Here is a 21,720-nt window from a genome sequence, read left to right on the forward strand (position 1 = left end):
TTTAGGAGGGGATAGTCTGAGAAGCTTGAGATTTTCCAGCTAAGATGGTCGGCAGCTGGAGCAGAGCAGCTGTGCTGCCGCAGCCCTTGAGCGGAGCAGGATTTGTGTTGGCTCCGTGCCTCTATTGTAAATATGCACAAACTCCCGGGTAAATACAGCCCTCACGCTTCCTCCCCCTGCTTTGGCTGACCTGTCACCCCAATCAGCATTCCTGAGGTCAGATAAAATTGTAGGATTGTGATACCAATCTCTGCTCCCGTCCCTTGGCAGAGAAGGCAATGCTGCGTCTTACTGGAGGGGCCCAGGCTATGCCAGAGCCTATGGAGGAGCGTTCCCTAGAGCAGGACTTTTAATGAGTGCGTTAAGCTTTTATTTAAGTGGAATAGTTTTTGTGGTGAGCATGGTTTAAGGGCTTGAAGGAAAGGGGGCTCGTCAGGAGGGGAGCTGGGGGTGCTGGCGGCAGCAGCAGCATCTGGTGCAGCATCTGCACTTGGAGCTGTCGGATGTCTGGGAGGAAACGCTCTGGCTCAAGCTGCTCCCAGCTCCATGGGCTGTCAGGGAGAGGGGAGAAGAGGGACCCTTCAAGACCACCGCAGAGCTTGGACACACTAACTCCTGCTGCTGTGGCCAGAATTAACACTGACCTCGGCAGGAGCCTGGCCACGCAGGGCAGGCTCCTCCTGACTGCCTGTTTCAGCAACGACTGCGAACGTTGCTGATCAATAGGGCTGCTCCTAGTAGGAAAGTCAAAGCAGCGTGAATGTCGTCTTATCTCTGACCCAGCCCCATTTTTTAGCTCATGCTTGGCTTTGAAGCTTCTCTTCCACTTCACGCATGAGGACAGCTGCAGGCCAGCTCCTTTTTCCTCCCTTACACATAAGAAGCATTTGGATGTAGCAGTTTTTCAAGGGGAGAGCCTTGTCACAGGATTTCAACTGCTCGGATCTGTAAGAGGGAGAGAGGTCTGGATTTGTGAGGATGTTGTCAACATCCATTTCCAGCTCACGCAGGAATCAGGCAGCGCAGGCAGGGCCAGCACGGATAGGTTTGAACTTCACTCCAAGGCAGAGTAAGCAAGTAACTCTCACAGAACGTTTAACTAGAGGAGGCTAAACATTTCCGAAGAGAAATTCCTCGGCAAGCGTTTTAACCTTTACTACTGGAGGAACCTTCATTAATTCAAGTCTTTGTGTACTATTCTTCTTGAGAGAAACACTCATGAAGGGAGTAGAAGTTACAGAGCCCCAGAATCATCTCAGTGGAAAAGCCCTTGAAGCTCCCCCAGTGCCACCATGACCCTCCCCCTGACCGTTCCCAACTGCCCCGGATCCCTCAGTGCTGGCTCAGCCCGACTCTTCAACCCCTCCAGGGATCCCGGGGACTCCCCCCTGCCCTGGGCAGCCCATTCCAACGCCCAACAGCCCCTTCTGCACAGAAATCCTTCCTCAGAGCCAGCCTGACCCTGCCCTGGGCAGCTTGAGGCCATTCCCTCGGGGCCTGGCGCTTGTTACTTCATTAAAGAGACTCATCCCAAAGTTGCATGGCTTGGCTTTGCAAACAAGGCAAAGCAATGGGGACAGTTTTCACAGCTGGAGCAGAGAGAAGCAAAGTCACGTTTTTGCAGGTAATTTATTGTTTTCTCCAACAAATAAGGCCACGCACACACATACACCTTGTAGTATCTGATCATTACACAAGCTTGGTGAGTGACCCACGTTTCATCCTCAGCAGTACAAGTGCTAAAATGTGAGTTGGAGACCCCGAGAGCTGCACAGAAGCTGTTAAGTGGAGAGGGAGAGCCTTCAGCCCAGGTTTGGTACTACAAGCACGTCCCGCGCTGGAGCAGCAGAGGAGAGTGGTTGTCCAGTGAGGCAGGAGTGGAGTGCTGCGCAGGTTCCTGAGGGTCAGGACGCCAGCTTGTGCACTGCTACAGTGATGCTGTCGTGCTTCTGGATCATGATATTCCTAGAAGAAAAGTGCTGAGGCAGTTGAGAAGCCAGCTGTGGTGAGGAGGAGCTGACAGGGGTAGGAAAATGGATCATTCAGTGGCTGCAGCAACCCCCAGTGCTGAGCTAGAGCTGTTGGGTGCTGGATCTCTTCTGCCTCCTCCTATGGAGTGCTGGAGCAGTCTGACTGGCTACAGCACAGGTTTCATTATCTGTGGGGATCCCCAGGGTGGAAGAAGTATAGAGCTGCAGTAACCACCACCCCCTGAAAGGTTTCCTACTGCTTTTACAGTTCCTGCTTCTTGAGCTCCCATTAATCTAATGAATTCACATGCTTATGGTAGCAACTACCTTCCCCCCATGGCTTCAGAGGTGGGGCTTCTCCCTGTCTGCCAGTTTAGCTCAAGCTGAGGAGAGTGGCTCTAGGGATCTGACTCTTGGGAGAGTCCTACTGCTGGGAGGGGAAAGCAAATGGGGTAAAAAGTGGCACCACCCAGGCTGGAAACTCACCCGCTGTCTGACTCCAGGCACACCACAGGCGTATCGGTCGGGTCGGAGGTGAGCTTGGCTGCCTGCTGGGCAAGGACGGAGATGACGCCGGCATGTTCATCCGAGAGGGTTCCTCGGCCTGCGAGAGGGGGGAGACGTTGGCCAAAGCCACACGTTGGTGTGAGGCAGCCCACCCCCCGCCCGGGGGCCAAGAGGGGGGCTGCTCCGGGCTGGTCCCCTCTGCCTCCCCTCCGGGCTGACACAGCGTCTCCCCAAATTGTTGCTCTCAAACCACTGAAGAGGACGAATGTAAGTGGCAGAAAGAGCTGGGCTTCCTCCAGTGCGTGGGGAAGTGGAGGGAGGAAGGGAGGGGTGTGGGGGGGAACTAAATACCGTGCTGCAGGTGGGTGCTGGTGGAGGGCCCTTGGGGCCACCCCAAGGTGCGGGGGAAGGCTAGAATAGGGCAGGGCCCGGTGTCCCCTAAGTGTGGGGTCCCGTGCAGGACAAGGCCCCGTGACCCCCAAACGGCGGAGGGCTCCAGCAGGGCAGGGCCCGGTGCCCCCCAACCGCCAGGAGTCCCCAGCGGGACTGGGCAGGGCCGGGTGCCCCCCGCGCCCCGTCCCCGGCGGTGCTCCGTTACTTACAGCCCAGGTTGAGGCCCTGGGAGTCGGTGCAGAGGACGCCCACCACGGCCGGGCTCTTCATGCTGCGGGGGGGAGGAAACGGCGGCGGTCAGCGCCGGGTCGGCCTCGGGCCGGCCTAGGCCCAGCTCCCCCCTCACCCCCACCCCGCGGCCCCGCTGGGGCACGGCCAGCCCGGCCCCGTCCCCCGTGTGTCCCCCCCAGCCCGTACGTGTCCTCCAGGTGCTGCTCCAGCGTCCCCTCCATGCCGCCGGGCCCCTCACCCCCCACTTCCGCCCTCCCCGGCCGCTCCTGGCAGCGGCGTCACCCACGTGACCCGCGGAGACGGCGGCCCCGCGGGGCCAAAAGGCCTCGCTCGCTGCGCGGAGGCGCCGGCCCGGCCCCATTGCGGGTGTCCCGGGTAGAGCCCCAAGAGCTCCCACCGCTCTGCCCCCCCGGCCCTGGGGGCCGCCCCGAGCTCCGTGCGGTGAAGCGGCCGCTGCAGGCTCACACAGAGTCCCAGAACCGTTCAGGTTGGAAAAGCCCCTCGGGATCACCGAGTCCAACCCTCAGCCCGACTCTACAAAGTTCTCCCCTACCCCACATCCCCCCACAGCTCATCCCAACGGCCCTTAAACCCCCCCAGGGATGGGGACTCCCCCCTCCCTGGGCAGCCTGTGCCACTCTCTGACCACTCTTGCTGGGAAACATATTTTTCCTCATGTCCAGCCTAAACCTCCCCTGTTGCAGTTTAAAGCCGTTCCCTCTTGTTCTGTCACTAATTCCCTGTGAGAAGAGCCCAGCCCCAGCCTCTCTGTAATGTCGCAGAATTCTGGAATCCTCAAGGGTGGAAAAGCCCTTGAAGCTCCTCCAGCCCAACCCTGAACCTCACCCTGACCCTTCCCAACTCCCCCAGATCCCTCAGCGCTGGCTCAGCCCGACTCTTCAACCCCTCCAGGGATCCCGGGGACTCCCCCCTGCCCTGGGCAGCCCATTCCAACGCCCAACAGCCCCTTCTGCACAGAAATCCTTCCTCAGAGCCAGCCTGACCCTGCCCTGGGCAGCTTGAGGCCATTCCCTCGGGGCCTGGCGCTGGCTCCTTGGCTCCAGAGACTCATCCCCCCTCTCTGCCCCCTCCTGGCAGGGAGTTGCAGAGGGCCAGGAGGTCTCCCCTCAGCCTCCTCTGCTCCAGACTGAACCCCCCCAGTTCCCCCAGCTGCTCCCCAGCAGACCTGTGCTCCAGACCCTGCCCCAGCTCCGTTGCCTTCTCTGGACTTTTGGGGGGGGTTACCTGCAAATCCAGGCCCTGCACCCCCTTACCCCCCAAAACAGCCCTCTCTGTACACAGAGCGGGTGGTACAGTTGAGGTTCTTGGCTTTGGGGTTTTTTCCATCCCTTTTCTCCACCTTCATACTCCTGAGCATGGTTTATTTGTGTTTCCCTCCCTCCCCACTCCCCACTGAAGTTTAGCACAGCAAAATAAAATTCAAGTGGTGTTTGAATGGCGGTGCCCATGCACACCCGCTCCAGCCAGAGCATCTTCTCACAGCTGGGCCACAGCAGGGGATGCGAGTTGGGGGACACAGAGATGTGGGGACACAGGGACAGGGACTGGAGCCCAATATTTACAGCAAGAAGGGCCATGCTGGACGGGTGCATACAGTGCCAGAGGGGTCAGGACCCCCATCCAGTTCCCATGGGGCAGAGAGGTGTTAAAAGTGATGCTCAGCCCAGCTTTCCTGCAAGGAGCCCCCCCCAAAAGCAGCCCCGCTGACAGCAGAGAGTAGGAGGTAATTTATGGTGGGTGCATCGCAAAGCGCAGTGATGCTAATAAGGTGCTGGCTGAAGCCATTCCTGACTGCGCCTGGCTATAGATCTTGGCTTGTCAGGTTGGAAAATTAAAATGTTATTGATGGGGAAAGTGAAGTGCAACAGCATTTTTTATTTTTCATTTTATTTTTCTTTCTCCTTGGTCGAGCTGGGAGCTCTCTCAGACAGCACTGAGAGCCCTGATCCTGACTGCCCAGGGGCTCCCCCCTGCATCCCACCCCGATGGGATGGCTTGGATTTATATTGCCTTTTTTTGTCTTTTTTTTTTTTCCCCCCACCTGCTAGGAAGCAACACAGGACAAAAATACAGATATACCCTATGAAGGCCGGGGGCTGCATCCTCCCTGTCCTGTCAGCACCTTCACAAGGAAACCTCCCTGAAACGACTGTTCCTGAGCCATTCCCGGCTGCAAGACTTCTGGAAGGAGGAATTTTTGGAAGAGTTGGGATTAATTAATTGAAGCCCAGGTGGAGGAGACTTTAGTGAAGCAGTAGAACAGCTGCCACATCAAAAGAAGTGCTGGTCTTTGGGCAGGGAAATGCCGGGGCTATTTTTAACTAATTAAATAGACGATTTAGCTCCAGACTGATAGTCTTCAAAAGAAATTCAACAGAAAAGCCCAATTAAACCACGTGGCTCCAATCAAACCCATATTTCAAATCCCAGCCCATCACCTCAAGCCATGTTTCTCCCCCGGGGATGAATACCCTCCCCGCTCTTGGTCCCTAATTTGCCCTCATGGACCGGATCTGAGAGAGAGCAGCCCCAAAATCAGGCTCAGGGATGTTTATTCCTCAGTGTGAAAAGCCAGAAGGGGCAAAATTCATAATGGTGGGGGGGCCCTGATTTCACGGGAATGGTATTTAGCAATCCAGGGCTGAAAAAAATTCTGCTTGCTAGGTCAGAATTGCAAACCCAGCTTTATCTTTTTGGGAAAACAGAGTTTTATTTCCTGCCCTTGTTTTGCAAAGCCCCAGCCAGCACAGCTGTGGGTACTGGACCTCGGTCCAGGGAGTCCTGGCTGAATCCAGGTTGGACCATGGGAGCCCAGGACCACATGTTGACCATGGAAGGGTGTTTAAATTTTGAATTATTTTTATTTTTGTTATTGCTGGATTCCCAAAGGGGCTGCCTGGGATGAGGCGGTGGCAGATGAATGGCCCCAGTTCCGTGGGGACATCTCACTGCAGAGGCTACAGAGATTTCTTGCTCCTCTGTCACCTGATGGATGTGACTCTGGGGGCTGGTGCATCCCTGAGCACATTGGGATGTTGTCCCTTCCATCCTCCCAGGATATACAAATTAAAAAAGCAGCTGATAATTCCAGCTTTTGCTGCCTTTTTAGCCACTTTAGCAATCCCTGGTCTTATTCCCTTGTGCTCCCAGGAGATGCGCCAAATGCAATTTAAGGTATGGGGATATACTTCAAACCATAAATCAACATAATTACACATTATATTCAGATTCAAACACACCCTCATTACTGAAAAAGATATTATTCCCTCTCCACCTTCTTTTATTCTCACAAATAAATGCAGCCAAGTCTATTTCTCCAAGATATTTATCACAGAGCCACATTATTAAGCATTGTGCTCTTATGAGACAAGAAGAAGCAGGCTAACTTTATTCTTGTGTTTTCTTTTAGCTAAATAATCCAAAATTCTTAATTCAGTTCTTAAGTACATCCGTCAGGTATAAATATGGATATAGAGGTGTACTTAGAAAATCTAGCTGTGTTGACTTAGCTGAAAAATAACCCTGGGTCGTGTGTGCGGGTGGGAGAGGTGAGGCTTTTTCTCCCTTCCTCGGTAGTTTATTAATATTTCTTTTATACCATTAGAGATTCAGGTCTCATCTTCTTATTCTGAGATCATCAGGGGGAAAAAAAAAAGCCCATGGTGGCGGAGCTGGAAGGGGTTATATAGGGTGGGAGGCGCGGGGCTGCTGCAGACCTTGGGGAGACGGCTCCTGCCCCGGCACCATGGGCCAGCTCCTGCAAACCCTCTGCTTGCTCCTGCTCATCACCTCCTGCCCCTGCGCCGTCATCACCGGGGTAAGTGCCAGTCCCATCCCCAACCTGGGAGATTTTTTTTTTTTTATTATTTATTATTTTGGGAAATAGGGCAGGAAGAGGTGCCTTTTGCTGTTTGCTTTGGTTTTAGGTTTTTTTTCCCCAAAATTACTATTTGTTTTTCCGATGCTGTTCCCGCAGCCAACCCCAGCCCACGTGAGTGTAAAGTCATGCCAGTGAGCTGCTCTTTCTGCTGCTCTTCTCAGCACCGTGTCAGACCTGGCACACCGAGATTTTAGGAAGTTTTCCAGCAGAGAAAAGATAATATATCTTTATGAGCATCCTCCAGAGCATGTTTCCAACTGGCACAAGGGCTTGAACACCCCAGATTGTCTTTCTCCCTCTCAAACTGAGAGAAATTATTAAAAGAGGGGGGAAATGTCAGGATGCAAGGGAGAGGCATGATGCTTTTGGGGCTCGGCATGTCCGAGAGCACGGTGCTGCTGAGCAGGAGCTGCACCAAGGGTGATGCTAAAAGCAAGAGGACATTGAGTTTGGGGACAGAATCCAGGATTTTGTGGTGCTTCAGGAGTCCAGATGCTGGTTTCAGCAAAGCCAGGGTTGGCTGAACCTTCTCCTTAGTCCCCTGGCAGCAAAATTTCTTCTGATTAAAACCAAGAAGACAGGTTTGCATCCCGTCTGATTCTTTGCTTCCTTGCTTTTCCCAACCGATAGGAATTTTGTGGATGTCTTCAACTGGCTCTTGGCTCCTCTTTTCCCAGACACCCCTTAGAGTCAGACCTATTTCTTTCAAGCCTGTGATTTTTTTGGCTGAATCTCCCCAGCCCCTACATACATCCAGAGCTGCAAAGCCAGGTCAGGGGGAGTCACCTCCATCCAGGGCCAAATAGACCCAGCAGCTTTTGAAATTGTTCCCAGGGCTTAAATGACTCATTTTGAATAAGCAGAGAAAAGAGGTTGGATGTGCAGCTCCCTGATTGCCTGCACCCCACATCGGGCCCCCCAGAGTTTGCAGGTGAGGGTCCATCATTGCTGAGATCTGATTTTTAACAGTATTTGGGTATTACAGGTGCTTTGGGTGCTCAAAGAGGATCAGGTTTCCTTCAGGAAAGGGAAGACTCTGCAAAATCCCCTTATTGCCCCCCTGTGAGAGAGCTGCACCCCAGAATTATGCTCTATCCATTGCCCTTGTATTTTTTTCCCCAGTTGCAATTTCCACATCTCTTCATCTGTATGAGCAACAGGCTCGTGGATGAGAACTCTTGGGAGAGACGTTCCCCAAGGAGGGGGTGACCCTGGGGGAGTTGGGTGAGACCCAACCCGACCTCAGGAAAACGGGTCAGGGAAGGGGTTGGGGGTGCAGTGAGCTGCCTTAGTGATGGCAACACAGCCTGGGGGCAAAATGGGACCTGCTTGCTCCTCGAGATGCCCCCCTCCACCTCTTCTCAACATCCTCGTGGGCTCCCAGGGGTGGTGCTGAGCTGGCGCAGCAGTTTCTCCATCCTGGGGGGGGAGAGGTGACCGTTTTCCATTTTACATCTGCCTTGGGTGGGAGAGGCTGAGTTGCTGGCATTACTCTGCTCCCTACTGACAACAACAAAAAAAGCACTGGGCATTTGCATTATTTGCAAGTTTTACAGGCTCAGACGGGCGACGTGTGTGCAGGCCAGAGGAGCCAGACAGTGAGTTTATCCCCCAGTGCTGCTGCTCTGACTTAGCACTGATGCTGCTTTTAAGTTGGGCAGCTGAAAACTTTTTCTCTGTCCCTCCCATCACTGCATGCACAAGGGATTTCCCTCTGCAAACCTCAGCACCTCTAATCCAACCCATACCCTGCCCCAAAACCTCCCCATTTTAACCCAAACCGGGAGAGCTAGGAAAAAAACCAAACCCTCTCCCTTCAATCCCCGTTAAGGGATTACACCCAGCAGCTTGGTGCGGGCTGATTTCTCCCCTGCCCCCCCACCCCAGGAGAGGGGTTCTGACGTTTTCCTGGCCGGTCACACTAACCCACCATTGTCCCTCTCCCCAGGCCTGCGAGCGGGACCCGCAGTGTGGCAGCGGGACCTGCTGTGCCATCAGCCTCTGGCTGCGGGGGCTGCGGATGTGCACCCCCCTGGGGCAGGAGGGGGACGAGTGCCACCCCTTCAGTCACAAGGTACTGGTGTGGGGATCCCGGTGGGGCTGGGAGGGGGGGACAAGGACCAGGCAAAGGGCATCGAGCTTCTCACATGGGAGAAAAGCTCCATTAAAGCCTTGGGGTGGAGAAGGGGGTTGGTGTTGGGGGGCTGGGGTGTCACCAGTATCAGACAGGGTGCTGGCCCATCTTGTCTAGACCATGCTTGTCCCAAAAAAGGTTGGACTAGATGATCCTTGAGGTCCCTTCCAACCATAATTCTGTGATTTGGGATGAGGCTCCGGGCAGCATCGTGGCGATCCCTGAGCAGTTGTGCTGCAGCTGGTTTCAGCCTCTAAAGTATTTTGAGCAACCCCCTGCCTGTCTGCGCCACCCTAAATCCTTGGGATGCCCCATGGCTGCTGCAGATGTCAACTCGGGGCTGGGACCGAGGTGCCTGGCCCTCTCATTTAAAAGAAAAGCACACACCATGCTGCTCTAAATTGAGCCATAAGTGCTCTGCCAAGCGAGGAGAAGCCGAGTTAATGCCGCAGAGCCACCCAGCGCCGTGATTTCTGGCCGATAAGAACCTCCAGCGCACTGGGATTAGCCCAAAGTGCAACGCTGCTGCAATTCCTCCTCCGCGAGGATTTAACAGCAGCACCCCAGCCTCGGGGGGAGCATCCCACTCCATGCTCCCATATTGATTTTGCACGTTGGGAGCAAGATTTAATGATGTTGTGCCTTCTGCTCTCACAAGGAAGGAGTGAAGGGCTTCAGAGGGATCAAAAATTAATTTCAGGCATAAACCTCTGAGAAGAGCCAGAGATTTTCTCAGGGCCTTGATCCCATCTGATAATTTTTTGGTTGCAGCAGAGCCCTGATGGCCTCATCTCTCCTGCATCTCTCCCGTGTCTCTCCTCAGGTCCCCTTCTTCGGGAAGCGCCAGCACCACACCTGCCCATGTTTGCCCAACCTCATATGCTCCAGGTTCCTCGACGGCCGCTACCGCTGCTCCATCAACTTCAAGAATATTGATTTTTAGGCTTGTGCTTCTGGCTCACCATCCGTGAGCCCCCAGCACCCGTTTCTTACCCTCTCCCACGGCTGCTGGGTGCCCGCATAGCACCAGGCAACCTTAAAAGTGCTTTTCCAAGGTAGACAGTGTTGTTATAAGCTCTGTATGTTATATAGGGAAACTGAGGCATGGTCAGGCCAAGCTGCTCCGACACGTGGCTTAGCAAAGCTCTGCCACAACCTGGAGCAGGACCCAACTCCAGCATCCTCTGCAGAGGAGTGGATCGAAGGACAGTGTGTGGCAAATGCCTGTGGCCTCAAAAATCCCTTTCACAAGATGTCGTCTGCATGTAATGGATGCTGTCAGCTAGCTTTCGCCTCCCTCCTCTATTTTATACAGTAAGAATCAAGGGTGATGCAATGTGGGAATGAGTGAAAGTAGATGCCAAGCACCCAGCAGACAAGAGCTTCCTCCTGGTTTTTGTTTATCCTGGCACTTCATAAAATTTGGGATGTGAAGCTGAGCAGCATCATTTCATCTGCTGAAGTGTCTGCAGGGCTGATCCCAGTGACGAAGGTGGTGGTGGAGACCTGACTTTAATTCTTTTTACACTCCTCACTAGGAAAGACAAGAATCAGAGGGGCAGAAACTTCCTTTGTGGGGAGTTTTAGCAGTTTCCCTGCAATTCCTATTGGATAAACCATTTCTGTAATGATTAATTCCCATCGTGATATTGCCCAGTTGTGTCTTATCAGCCTATTTTTTCCTGGAAGCAGCTCTTCAAGCTGGTGATGAATGGTCTAATCTAGTCAGCAATTAAAAGAAATTGGTATCAAGTATCTTCCCCAAAGTTCAAGCAATGCAATGTGTTCAGCAGAGGCTGAAGCAGGGCTGGCTGGAGCCGTGTCGTGTCAGATGTGGGTCTTTGGGATGCAGAAAAATGTTTTCCAGCCTCAGCATCTGCCTGAGGTTCAGGCACCGTATGAGGTTTGGGAGCCTCTATTTATGTCAGTTGAATCTGAGAGGAGAATGGGATATTAAAGTTAATTAAATGTGCCAAAAGTTCTTTCAGACACGTGCTTTCAGTTCCCCTCTTAAAAACATATTGTGGAAAAATCGTGTGTCACTCAAGCTTCCCTTCTTCTTCCTACAGCAACCCCCAGCAATAATAAATAAAAAGAAATAAAGAAATAAAAAAGAATAATCAGCATTTATAGAAGAAAAACAAACAAACAAACAAACAAACAAACAAACAAAACCACCCCAAAACAAACCAACAAAACCCCCACAACAATTGGTTTCCTTTCAAGCAGAAGCAGTTCTTAAACACAAAGCTTTTTTTTGACCTGCTCCTGGAAAGCCCTTGGGGTTGAGTGCTGGGAGCTGTGACACTCTCCTGTGCTCTGGGCCCTCCCTCTTTGGTGGGTTTTGGTGGGTTTTCATGGGGTTTGGTGGGGCTTTTGGGGTTTTGGTGCTATAGCAGCCACTGTTCCTGTTTCTAAAGACCCCAAAGGATGCTAAATATATGGCTGTGGCAGATGCTGTTTTATGTTGGAGAGTAAAGAAATTGAGGTTTGGTGTTTGATGCTGGGTGAAAGCTCTCACTGGGGATGTGTCCCTGCATGGTTTTACCAGCAGTTTAGCAAAAAACAACTTGAAGCTGCTTTCAAAGTGTATTTAGGGGAGCAAAACCCAGCAAATTTTTTTTTTTTTTTTCTTCCCTAGAGGTAGAAACCTCCATGCAGGGGAAAAGCACAATCAACAAAGCAAAAGCTCACGTCCTCCCACAGGGACAGGGGGAAAAGTCAATACACCCTCATCACCAGGGGCACGGGGGGCTGTTTGCTTCCCGGGAGCTGCTGCTCCCCACGGCGCGGTGCCAAGTGCCCCTCTCGTCCTCCTGCACCTGCGTTTCCCCGCTCGCTGTTTGATGTTCTGGCTCCAAGGTGAACCATGTCCGGCTGCACCAGCCAGCACAGGCTGGGACCCGGCCAGGCCACGGCCGGGGGGTCCCAGACCCGGCACCACATCCCGGTGATGCTCCCGGGTCTGACCAGTCAACACCTGAAACAACTGCCTGTGTGGTTACCAAACAGCATCGTGCAATTCCCCCGCTAAAATACACATCAAGCCCATCCCCACTTCTACACCAAGTACAAATTATTGCTCCCACCCTACATTTCTCTCTACAGAAACTTGCAGCGACGCCCATCTTGAGCAGGGACAGCAGCCTTGGAGAAGCTGCTTATCTACTAGCAGGGTTACTGGACTTTGTGAGCTTTAGATATTTTTATTATATATAAATATATATAAAATATTTAAATAGATAAATGTCATTTATTTTTATTATTTTTATTAAACACACATCTTATATATCATATATACTATACTAAGATTATAACAATAACATCATTACTATTCTTTGTTGTATATATTAGCTATCTTTATATTTATATTAATATATATATTAATGTATTTGGTTTATTATTTTTATTTATTTATATTATTTTTTTTGTTTGGACAGAGGTTTTTGGTCCCACCAGGTTTCTGCACTTCATCCCAATAGCTTTAAACTCATGTCTGGGGCCAAATTGGGATTGTGCCTTGTTGCCTTTTTGGCCTCCATAGCCCCGTCCCCGCCCCTTCCCACTCCTGTACAAATTAACCAGACAATTTCAGCTGGTTCCCTTCCCTCTACTGAAAAAAATCATTATTAATTCGTGTTTTACTCCATGACAAGACCCAGCCCCATCACAGAAACCCACCTTCCCCCCCACAGCGGAGGGGACCGTCCCAGCAGCACAGGGATGGGGTCGCTCTGCCCACAGCATCCTTTCTACATAGTGGAAACCCTGCTAGGAAATTCAAACCATAAAGAAAAAAATAATAATAAAAAAAAAGGGTTTGTTGGCTTTTCCACACTGTCATCAGAGAAACCCATTGTCCTGCAGAGACACCAGCAGCTGCCACCAAGTTTCAGGCCTCTGGAGGGGGTGTAGGGGCTTGGGCCATGATGCTCCAATAAAACCAGGATCCTCATCCCGCATCGCTCAGCATCACCTCCGACAGCCGCCTCCTTCCCTCTCTCCTCTTTGCATCCTGCAAAAGTCGACCTGATGCCTGGAGCCACTATCGCTGCGGGCACTCATTAGGAGTTTTAATCTGGTTTTAATGGTCCCCGTATCGCTGGGCAAACCACACTGAGAGGGGTCAGCGTGCTGCAGGGTCACCTTTCCGCAGCCTGTTTGCACCCCACTGTACTAATTGGTTTTTGCTGATAACAGCGGGCACCAGAGTGTCAAAACGTGCGTACACCCCAGGCACACACCTCCCCGGGGTGTACGCACATATCAGCACCCCGTGGGGCCCCCTTCCCCATCCCAGCTGGGAGAGACACCCATACATGGAGGGGGGGAGGGGGTGTCCCCCTGCTGCGCACAATGGCTTTGGATGCCAAAATGAAAAGTCAAAATGATGCCCCCACGCAGGCAGTGCCTGGTTGTGGTGAAGGATTTGGGGTGCTGAAGGATGGAGGGTTTGGAGGGGGGATACAGGGGGAGCACAGGGCCTGTGTTAGGGTACCATGGTCAGCACGGTGTGAGTGTCCCCCCACCTTGTCGGGTGACACCTTGAATTTAGCTGATGTTTGCCGTGTCCTTCAGTGCCTGGGTGTCACCTGCCTTGGCTGGGTGCCCACTGGAGGGGATGGGGCAGCAGCAGTCCCGGTGGCGCTTGGTACCGCAGGTGGGGTGCGCAGGGGCTATATAAACCCCCGGGTGTTTGCCCTGGTAGCCCCGGCACAATGCGGTTCCTCGTGCTCCTCTGCGCTGCCTCTGCCCTCTCCCAGGGCATCACCAAGTAAGTCGCTGTAGCATTGCTCTCACAGGCCACCCGAGTCAGACTGAAGGGGGAAAATGAGAGCTCAGAGCCTTTTAATGGGTTTGAGAAGGGGAGCTGAGGTCTGGGAAAGCTGCTGCAGGGGTGCAGAGGAGGCGTGGGGGGGTGCCTGGCAGGGATCTGGTTTCTGGAGGTGCTTTGAGGTTTTGCAGAAATCCCTGACTCAGTGTTTTGGGGGAGTCCACTGGGCTTCTGCTGTTGTATCAGCACAAATATTGAAGGTGTCAAATGCTGCTTGCAGAAGCTGCAGGCAGCAGAATCCCATCTAACTTATTTTTTCTTTGGTGCTTGTGCCAGGCTGCGCTTGGAAAGGGGGAAGAAGCTGAGACAGGTCCTCAGGGAGAAGGCTTTGCTGCACCACTTCTTCCAGCATCACCACTATGACATTGGCACCAAATTCCCACATGCTTTTCCCAACGGGACCAAAGTGGCCACCGAGCCCCTGCTGAACACCCTTGACGTGAGTATTGGCTTTGATCCCCAGCGGCACAGCCCTGGGGGAGTTTGTGGGATGCCCATCCCCATGTCTGTGCTGTGCATGGGCCAAACCCAAATCCTTTTACCCCAAAGCCTTCAGCTCACATCCTTTGCCCCTTCTTGCCCCTGCTGGTGGCTCTGGACAGAGCCAGGACACTGAAATGTGCCCCCAGCAGCTCTGCTAGGAGCAAGGTGTCTCCATGAAGAAGGGGACCATGAAGGTTGCAAGCCTGGGGAAGTTCCAGGTTTGTTTTCATGCCTTAAAAGCAACTCTTGGTCCTGCTTCGCCACAGATGGAGTACTATGGGGCCATCTCCATTGGCACCCCACCACAGGACTTCACCGTGGTCTTCGACACCGGCTCCTCCAACCTCTGGGTTCCCTCCGTCTCCTGCACCAGCCCGGCTTGCCGTAAGTAGGGGCAGGCAGGGCTCCCCGTTTGGCACAGCTGGGTCCAGCAGCATATCTTGGGCTTATAACTGCACAATTGAGTCCAAAGGTTGGGGTGACATTGCCAGGGGACCAGGGGGCACTAGGCAGTGCAATGAGCAGACCCCATGGTGCCGGGTCCGTAGCACCTGGGAAATGCACTGGCGAGATGAGTATTTGGAGTGTAGGAACTACTCCATGCTGTACTCCACAGGGTCATGTGCTTAGTGCTCAGTGCCTCAGTTTCCCCATCTGTCCAAAGGGAATGATGGGATTTCCTGCAGATCCCTGGTCGCTGGAGGAGGGGCAGGGACAGCAAATGCTCACAGCTAAATAACGCAGGATAATAAATGGCAGGTCTAAACAGCAATTCAGCAGGGTTCCTCCTCCCACGCTTCCCTTACAGCTTAGCCTTGCTGAAAGTCTTCGTTTCTGATTTTCCCACTTACCTTCTAGAAAACCATCAGATGTTTAACCCATCGCAATCCTCCACCTACAAAAGAACGGGGCAGAACTTGTCTATCCAGTATGGCACCGGCGCCATGGAGGGCACCGTGGGCTCCGACACCGTCACTGTGAGTGTCACGGTGGCATTTCCAGTGGGGGTCCCTTGTGCCTTCTCCACCTGATTGACATCGATATTGCAGTGATCCATATCTTACATCACCCTCCTTGTTCCTAGCTTGCATCTCTGGTGGACATCAACCAGCAATTTGGCTTGAGCACCACCGAGCCCGGCCAGTTTTTTGTCCATGTCAAATTTGATGGGATCCTGGGCTTGGGCTACCCAAATCTGGCTGCTGATGGGATCACACCAGTGTTTGATAATTTGGTGAATGAGAGCTTGCTGGAGGAGAACCTCTTCTCAGTCTATCTGTCCCGGTAAGCCATGTGGGTCTCAAGGGCTGGGGAAGGCAGCAGACGAAGCTCATGCAGATCGTTGCATTTGCTGGTGGCTCCAGCTCCTCTGCTGTCACTGCTGCCATCCAGCTGTTGTCCCGAGATGCAAAGACCGGGGGGCTCATAGCAGGTGGCCACCAGACTCACTGGGGAGCTTATGACTTGCAGGGAAACCTCTCTAGTTTCCAGCCACATGCTCCCTTTTCCCCCTTTTCTGGGTGCCAAGGCGCTGGCACACACTGCTGCTGTACCACTGCCTCACTGCTGCTCTCTAACAAGGAGGAGACAGATGTGACCGTGGCATCACAAGCGGCATCTCACCCCATGGGACATGCAGCCCCACTGCACTGAAGCCACATGGCAAACCCTCCACTATTTTTCTTTTTTGCATCATCCAGTGAGACAACAGGGAGTGTGGTCATCTTTGGGGGCATCGATGAGTCTTATTTCACCGGCTCCATCAGCTGGGTCTCTGTCTCTTACCAAGGTTACTGGCAGATCTCCATGGACAGGTAACAGAACAGCTCTGCTGTTCATTTCTAACCATTGTTTCTAAAGAGACATTGGACCCATCAACATTGGAGGTTTTCCACTGGCATGTAACACCCCATGGCTGTGGGATGCAGAAGGTTAAGGGACCAATATCCACAGTACTTTGGTAACTGTCACCTAAAATGGGGATGCTTTGTGCCTGGGACACAGCCCAGTTCTTCTCTGCACAAAGCCTGTGCTCCTGGGGACGTCTCTGGTGACGAGTAGAGCAAAATTATGGTCTAAAAACAACTTTGTTGACTTGGTTGGTCCCGACAGCTGGGCTGTGTTCAGTACTTCAGTGCCCATGTGTGCAATAGGAGCTGGTGATACCAGCTGGCATTGCAAAGCAAAAGGTTCAAGGGCAACACAGCTTTAACTCTTATAAAAGAAGTTCAAAAACATCACTAAAATCCAGCTGGTTATTTAATGCCCCCCTTCTTTGTCTGTCCCCCCAGCATCATTGTGAACAACCAGGAGATCGCATGCCGTGGGGGCTGCCAAGCGGTAGTTGACACCGGCACTTCCCTCGTGGCTGGGCCACCCTCTGACATTAGTAACATCCAGAGCACAGTTGGGGCCAGGCAGGACGCGTACGGAGAGGTAAGAGCACCCATGGCTTGCTCTGCTTGCCCTGGTACTGCTGAGCCCAGCGCCAAGCCTGCTGCCACACAGGGAAACCACATCTCTGCTCATGGCAAACCAGCCCTGCTCCTCTGATACCTCCACACAGATCACCGCGAGACACTCCTAGTCTCTAGATTATACTGGTGAAATCAAATCCCTTCATTCCTCGCCCTGTAAACATGTTGTTTCCCACCTAAAAGCCTCTTTCCGCTGCTCTCTGCAGTATAATGTGAACTGCAGCTCCATTTCTGCCATGCCTGATGTCATCTTTGTCATCGATGGGATTCAGTATCCTGTGTCTGCCTCGGCTTACACTGAGCAGGTAAGGGGGCTGCCAGGTGGTCCTGGTTTCAGGAGCCTCGCTCAAGGTCCTTCTACTTTCTTCAGTGGCTCTGGTCACTTTGGCTTCTTCCATTCCCATGGGAGATGGGGGATGGATGACCATGGGCCCCCAGAGCAATGCGAGTGAAGATACTAACCCACATTTCCCTCATTTGCCTTTTCTTGGTCAAATGCAGAACAGCAAAGGACCTTGCATCAGCAGCTTCCAGAACACCTCTGGGAACCTCTGGATCTTGGGAGATGTCTTCATCAGAGTGTACTATAGCATCTTCGACCGGGCCAACAACCGCGTTGGACTGGCCAAGGCTATTTAGATCCATCACGATGGCAGCAGTGCTGTGGTTTCATCACACAACCAGACCACAACCATGTTTTTTGGTGTATCAAGAGATCCCCAAGGAATCTCTCACACACAAATAAAGCGTTGATGGTTCAGAGTCAGTGGCTGCATATTTATGTGTGATAACATGACAGGAATTAGGAAGGAGCTGTCATACACTTGCTGCTTTGTGGTGTCTAAGGAGCATTTGGTCCCCATAGTCTTGACCGTGGCCTTTGGGAGGTGTGGTCATAGCCTGCAGGGACTGAGGGGTGGGCGTCTAGGAAGTGAAGACTGGCTCTTTTATTGGGGCTGCATCAAGTGAATGAATTTGGAAACCCCAAATTTCCATCCAGGGAGGATGATCTCACCCTCCCAGACACAGCCTGTCTCAGAGCAGATCCCGCAGACCCACAGCCATGTCCCACCAGTGGCTGACAAAGTAGTTCCCCATCCCCAGGCTCAAGGTTTGTCCCTGTGTCTCCTACATAGAGTCTGATAGCCCAAAGACATCTCAGGGCCGTGGCTGCCCCAGGAGGTTGTGGCTTGGTGGAGATTTCCCTTGGAGCACCCAAGAGAACAGGGCAGGAGATGTCTCTCACCCAGTGCGTGCTCTCCCATCGTGAGGCTTTTACAGAAGTGCCTCCACAGCCGCACATGTGTAGAGGTGATGATGTCTTATTTCAGCTTCCACAGTTTAGAACAATACGGTTACACTTAGTTGTTTCCCCATAAAGAATCTCAATTAAACATCCCTTTCCCAATAATGATCAGTCTGTGCTATGAGGTGGTCACCAAGAGCCTGGAAACACCAGGTAGTGCTCAGTTATGGTCTTTACTACTGTGCAACACCCCCACACCTCCCCACTCACCCCCCCTAAAAAAATCTAATCTATTTTGTGATCATTTTTCCTCACAATGGTCAGGACAGTTCCTTCTTTAATCGTGTTGCATTCCTTTAAAGTAGAAGTTCCCATTTTTGAAAAGGAAATTACCTTCATCCGTATAAAGTCCTATTAAATATGGAGGCTGCCTCTTTTCTCCTGAGCAGCTGCAGTGAAAGTGCTCAGCAGGCGGCTGGGAGAGAGATCCAAGAGTCCCTGCTGCTTCTTCATGTCTGCTGTACTGAGGGATAAGGGGTTATTTGCATTATTCATTGAGAAATGAGGCTCCATCACTGATGGGGCCCCGAGATTGCTTACCCGATGGGAACAGGGATGCGAAGGGGGAGATCCAGGTGACTGGGGTTGGGAATTAATTTTTCTCTCCTCTCACTGTGAAAAAGTTGCTCTCTCTTTGAGCCAGCTAGAAAGGCCTATATGATGTGGGATGGTGGAAATGTGATTTGTGTCCCTCCAGCCCACTGAGTTCACACAGCCCTGGGTCAGTCAGCCCCAGCCCAAGCATGACTCAAGCCCGGATTTTGGGCAGATGGGACTTTAACTTGGCTCCATCACAGAAATTTTCTCATTGTTATGAGCAACAAGAAATGAGGCCAATGCAGTGGGAACCACAGCTGAGTGGAGCAGCAACCCATGGACCAGCCCCTGCCAGGATGGACAAGACCCAGCAGGAGCACCCAGGGGCTGTAGCTGAGCTCTCCATGAGTGGGATGGCAGAGGGAAGTTGTGTTCTTGTCCCAGGCAGGACCAACAGCCCAAATCCTGTGCCAGGAGGCAGCTCCTAAACCCTTCTGGCACAGCTACTCTGCACCAGTGCCGAGAGTCCCTGGCAAACACCACCCTGCAATGGGCTTCCTCCATGAGAGCATCCCCCGTGGCCAAAGCATCCCTTCCCACATCTGCGTTCACACATGCAATAAAGAAATAAACGAGCTAAAAGCTTCCAAACATGAATTAGAGAGGGGGAAAACACATCAGGACTCTCTACATCGAGGGAAATATCTATCCTGGAGTGCCATCTCGTGGCTGCGGTGCCAAAACTGTACCCCTGTGCATCGGGGAAGTGCAGAAATATCTGCGTGGTGGCAAAAGGATGCTCCAGTGTTGGAGAACGGCTTGCAGAGAGCAAGGCCATGGGTCTCTGCAGAAGCTGATTGCAGCCATCTGAGGTAAACAAAGGAATAAACCCAGGGTACAGTTATGCCAAACAACAGACTGTTATGTTAACAAAGAGAGAAACTGAGGTACACAATGGCCTTGATGGTAAAAACAACCTTGGGAAAGGAGGCAGGCCAGAAGAGGGAAGATGTTGTGACATGTCTGAGATGCCACAGGGGGCTGGGATATTATAATGTAGCTTTTTACATGTATCCAATAGATTTGTGAGTAGTATGCATGATTATTGTAGAGTGCTTATATAAGGTGTGATTTCTGTCAATAAAGTTGAAGCTTGCTCTATCATTCACATTGAATCGGCTGCTTGCTTCCTCCGCCCGCCGCGCTCCAGGGCTTGCTTGGAAATCTCAGCTCAAAGGAGGAAGGAGATGATTCTAGCTGCTAAATATTTCACATGTAGCCACAAGTTCCAACTTCCTCTAGGGATACAAAGCAGCCAGAACATCCTTCTGATAAAGCAAAGAGGTTCCTTGTCCCCTTTTTAGCTTTTTTTGTGGCAGTACAAAATTTCAAGTGGGAATGCAGCCTGTGTGCTAGAGGGCATGACAGATTGGCTCATTAGGGCTTGACTCAATAACAGCAGAGTTAATAAGAGCCTTTTTATGGGTTTCATTGAGCTGTGAGCTTTGGGCCTGTATTTGGGAAGGTACTAAGCTGCAAATTGTGGGGGAAAATGGGTTTTTGGGCAGGTGTTCATCAAGCACCAGCTGAGTGTTGACACTGGGTACTCATAGCCTGGTTTTCCTCCTCTTCACTTTAGAATAAAGTGGGCTAAAGTGTCTGGAGAAGTTTAATGCCTCTGACCCCTTCCTCATAGCATAAATCAGGGATTTCCCTCGGACCTGGCCTCCTGCAACAGATGGTGTAAGCCAAAGTGCTGGGGAAATCCCTGCAGAGTTTGTCCTCATCTCACAGATCCGGAGACCAATAATGTGGCATGTCTCAACGCCCCCCACATGATTCCCAACTGATCCCGTGGAGCAGCACAAAACCAAGAACAAAAGGTTGAGTCCAAATAAACAATATTTTTTGCATGCCAGACTTTGAAGCATCTATTCTTTTAATTGAGAATAAAGTTTACAAGTTAATAAGAATCAGGTTGTTCATCCTTCTTTCCATCCATCCCAGCACCACTTTGGTCCGTGTTTGCTAAGGGAGCAGGAGCAGTGACAATGTGATCATAGCAAGAAGGTTGAACATTTCCCAACCCAAACCTTTTCACCAGGTTTTCTCATGGTGACTTCTCAAGGAATAAGCACCAAAAGTGCTTCAACTTTGACAGGTTGAGAGTGAAGTTTGAGGAGGAGCATGCTAAAAAATAAAAGAATGTAAAAAGTTTAAGTTTTCAGAAGGAAAAAGAGAAAGAACCTGCTATGAAATAAAAATAGCTCCTAGAGAGAATTGAGGGATGAATGGAGAGGAGGATGGGGACATGGGGATGTCTCAGGGTGCTGCTCTCCAGCTGTTTCATTCATTCCCACGGATGATGAGAACTTGAACATGGTTGGAAGATGAAATACCTCTCACAGCTCCTCCTCCTGTCTGGGATGACAGTCTGGGGGGTTTCAAAGGATGGGATGAGGAAGAGGATGGTGGAGGGATGGGACAAAACCAGGGAGAGCAGGCAAAAAGGGGGATTTGTCTCAGAGGAAAAAACCTGTCCTGAGGGAACTGTGCTGGTCACGTCCCAGATCCATCTGCATAGGGTGTGAAGGATCTCACTGCAAAAAGACAGTCCATAAAAAGACCCCTAAAGCAAAATAAAAATTCCCCCAGACCAGAGTTGCAGGATTTCTGCCACAGGGAAAATCCAGGCAAGCCCAAACTCACATTTTCCATCAGATCAGGAATTTAGAAAAAAAAAAAAAAAAATCCATCTTTCATGGCTCCTTCTGAATGAAATTGCAAACCAGAGATGCTGACACGTTGCGTAATGATCGTGTCGAACCTTTAGGAGATGAGACATCAAGTATAACAGATGTGGGATATAAAGCGGATGTGTAGACACTGCATAAGAAACTGTGATTTTAATGTAGGCAGAAACATCAAAAAAAGCCAAGTGAAACAC

At 51.7% G+C, this 21,720-nt stretch overlaps 3 protein-coding genes across 3 annotated transcripts; 2 read left to right on the forward strand and 1 right to left on the reverse strand.

The window, feature by feature from the left end:
- Window positions 1-1,610: 1,610 nt before the first annotated feature.
- Window positions 1,611-3,385, reverse strand: LAMTOR5 (late endosomal/lysosomal adaptor, MAPK and MTOR activator 5). The gene is made up of 4 exons (XM_074925560.1): window positions 3,288-3,385; window positions 3,080-3,141; window positions 2,457-2,574; window positions 1,611-1,965 (listed from the first exon to the last, which is right to left on the reverse strand). The coding sequence occupies exons 1-4, from the start codon at window positions 3,320-3,322 to the stop codon at window positions 1,905-1,907; spliced, it is 276 nt and encodes a 91-aa protein (XP_074781661.1). The 5' UTR covers window positions 3,323-3,385; the 3' UTR covers window positions 1,611-1,904.
- Window positions 3,386-6,867: 3,482 nt separating this feature from the next.
- Window positions 6,868-10,083, forward strand: PROK1 (prokineticin 1). Its single transcript, XM_074925330.1, has 3 exons — window positions 6,868-6,939; window positions 8,951-9,076; window positions 9,960-10,083. The coding sequence occupies exons 1-3, from the start codon at window positions 6,868-6,870 to the stop codon at window positions 10,077-10,079; spliced, it is 318 nt and encodes a 105-aa protein (XP_074781431.1). The 3' UTR covers window positions 10,080-10,083.
- A 3,771-nt stretch (window positions 10,084-13,854) lies between these two features.
- On the forward strand, window positions 13,855-17,569 carry LOC141969589 (embryonic pepsinogen-like). Its single transcript, XM_074925523.1, has 9 exons — window positions 13,855-13,910; window positions 14,247-14,409; window positions 14,720-14,837; window positions 15,312-15,430; window positions 15,538-15,737; window positions 16,154-16,267; window positions 16,745-16,889; window positions 17,137-17,235; window positions 17,432-17,569. The coding sequence occupies exons 1-9, from the start codon at window positions 13,855-13,857 to the stop codon at window positions 17,567-17,569; spliced, it is 1,152 nt and encodes a 383-aa protein (XP_074781624.1).
- Window positions 17,570-21,720: the final 4,151 nt, after the last annotated feature.

Source organism: Athene noctua, chromosome 23, assembly GCF_965140245.1.
Source record: "Athene noctua chromosome 23, bAthNoc1.hap1.1, whole genome shotgun sequence".
Taxonomy (NCBI): domain Eukaryota; kingdom Metazoa; phylum Chordata; class Aves; order Strigiformes; family Strigidae; genus Athene; species Athene noctua.

Excerpts from the sequence above, each read along its gene's own strand:
- PROK1 (XM_074925330.1), top strand. The coding sequence starts at position 6,868 with ATGGGCCAGCTCCTGCAAACCCTCTGCTTGCTCCTGCTCATCACCTCC. Across the intron at positions 6,940-8,950 it reads CCTGCGCCGTCATCACCGGG|GCCTGCGAGCGGGACCCGCA; the intron begins GTAAGTGCCAGT and ends CCCTCTCCCCAG. Across the intron at positions 9,077-9,959 it reads GCCACCCCTTCAGTCACAAG|GTCCCCTTCTTCGGGAAGCG; the intron begins GTACTGGTGTGG and ends GTCTCTCCTCAG.
- LAMTOR5 (XM_074925560.1), bottom strand. The coding sequence starts at position 3,322 with ATGGAGGGGACGCTGGAGCAGCACCTGGAGGACAC. Across the intron at positions 3,142-3,287 it reads GAGCAGCACCTGGAGGACAC|CATGAAGAGCCCGGCCGTGG; the intron begins GTACGGGCTGGG and ends TCCCCCCCGCAG. Across the intron at positions 1,966-2,456 it reads TGCCTGGAGTCAGACAGCGG|GAATATCATGATCCAGAAGC; the intron begins GTGAGTTTCCAG and ends CTTTTCTTCTAG.
- LOC141969589 (XM_074925523.1), top strand. The coding sequence starts at position 13,855 with ATGCGGTTCCTCGTGCTCCTCTGCGCTGCCTCTGCCCTCTCCCAGGGC. Across the intron at positions 14,838-15,311 it reads CTGCACCAGCCCGGCTTGCC|AAAACCATCAGATGTTTAAC; the intron begins GTAAGTAGGGGC and ends CTTACCTTCTAG. Across the intron at positions 16,268-16,744 it reads TGGCAGATCTCCATGGACAG|CATCATTGTGAACAACCAGG; the intron begins GTAACAGAACAG and ends CTGTCCCCCCAG.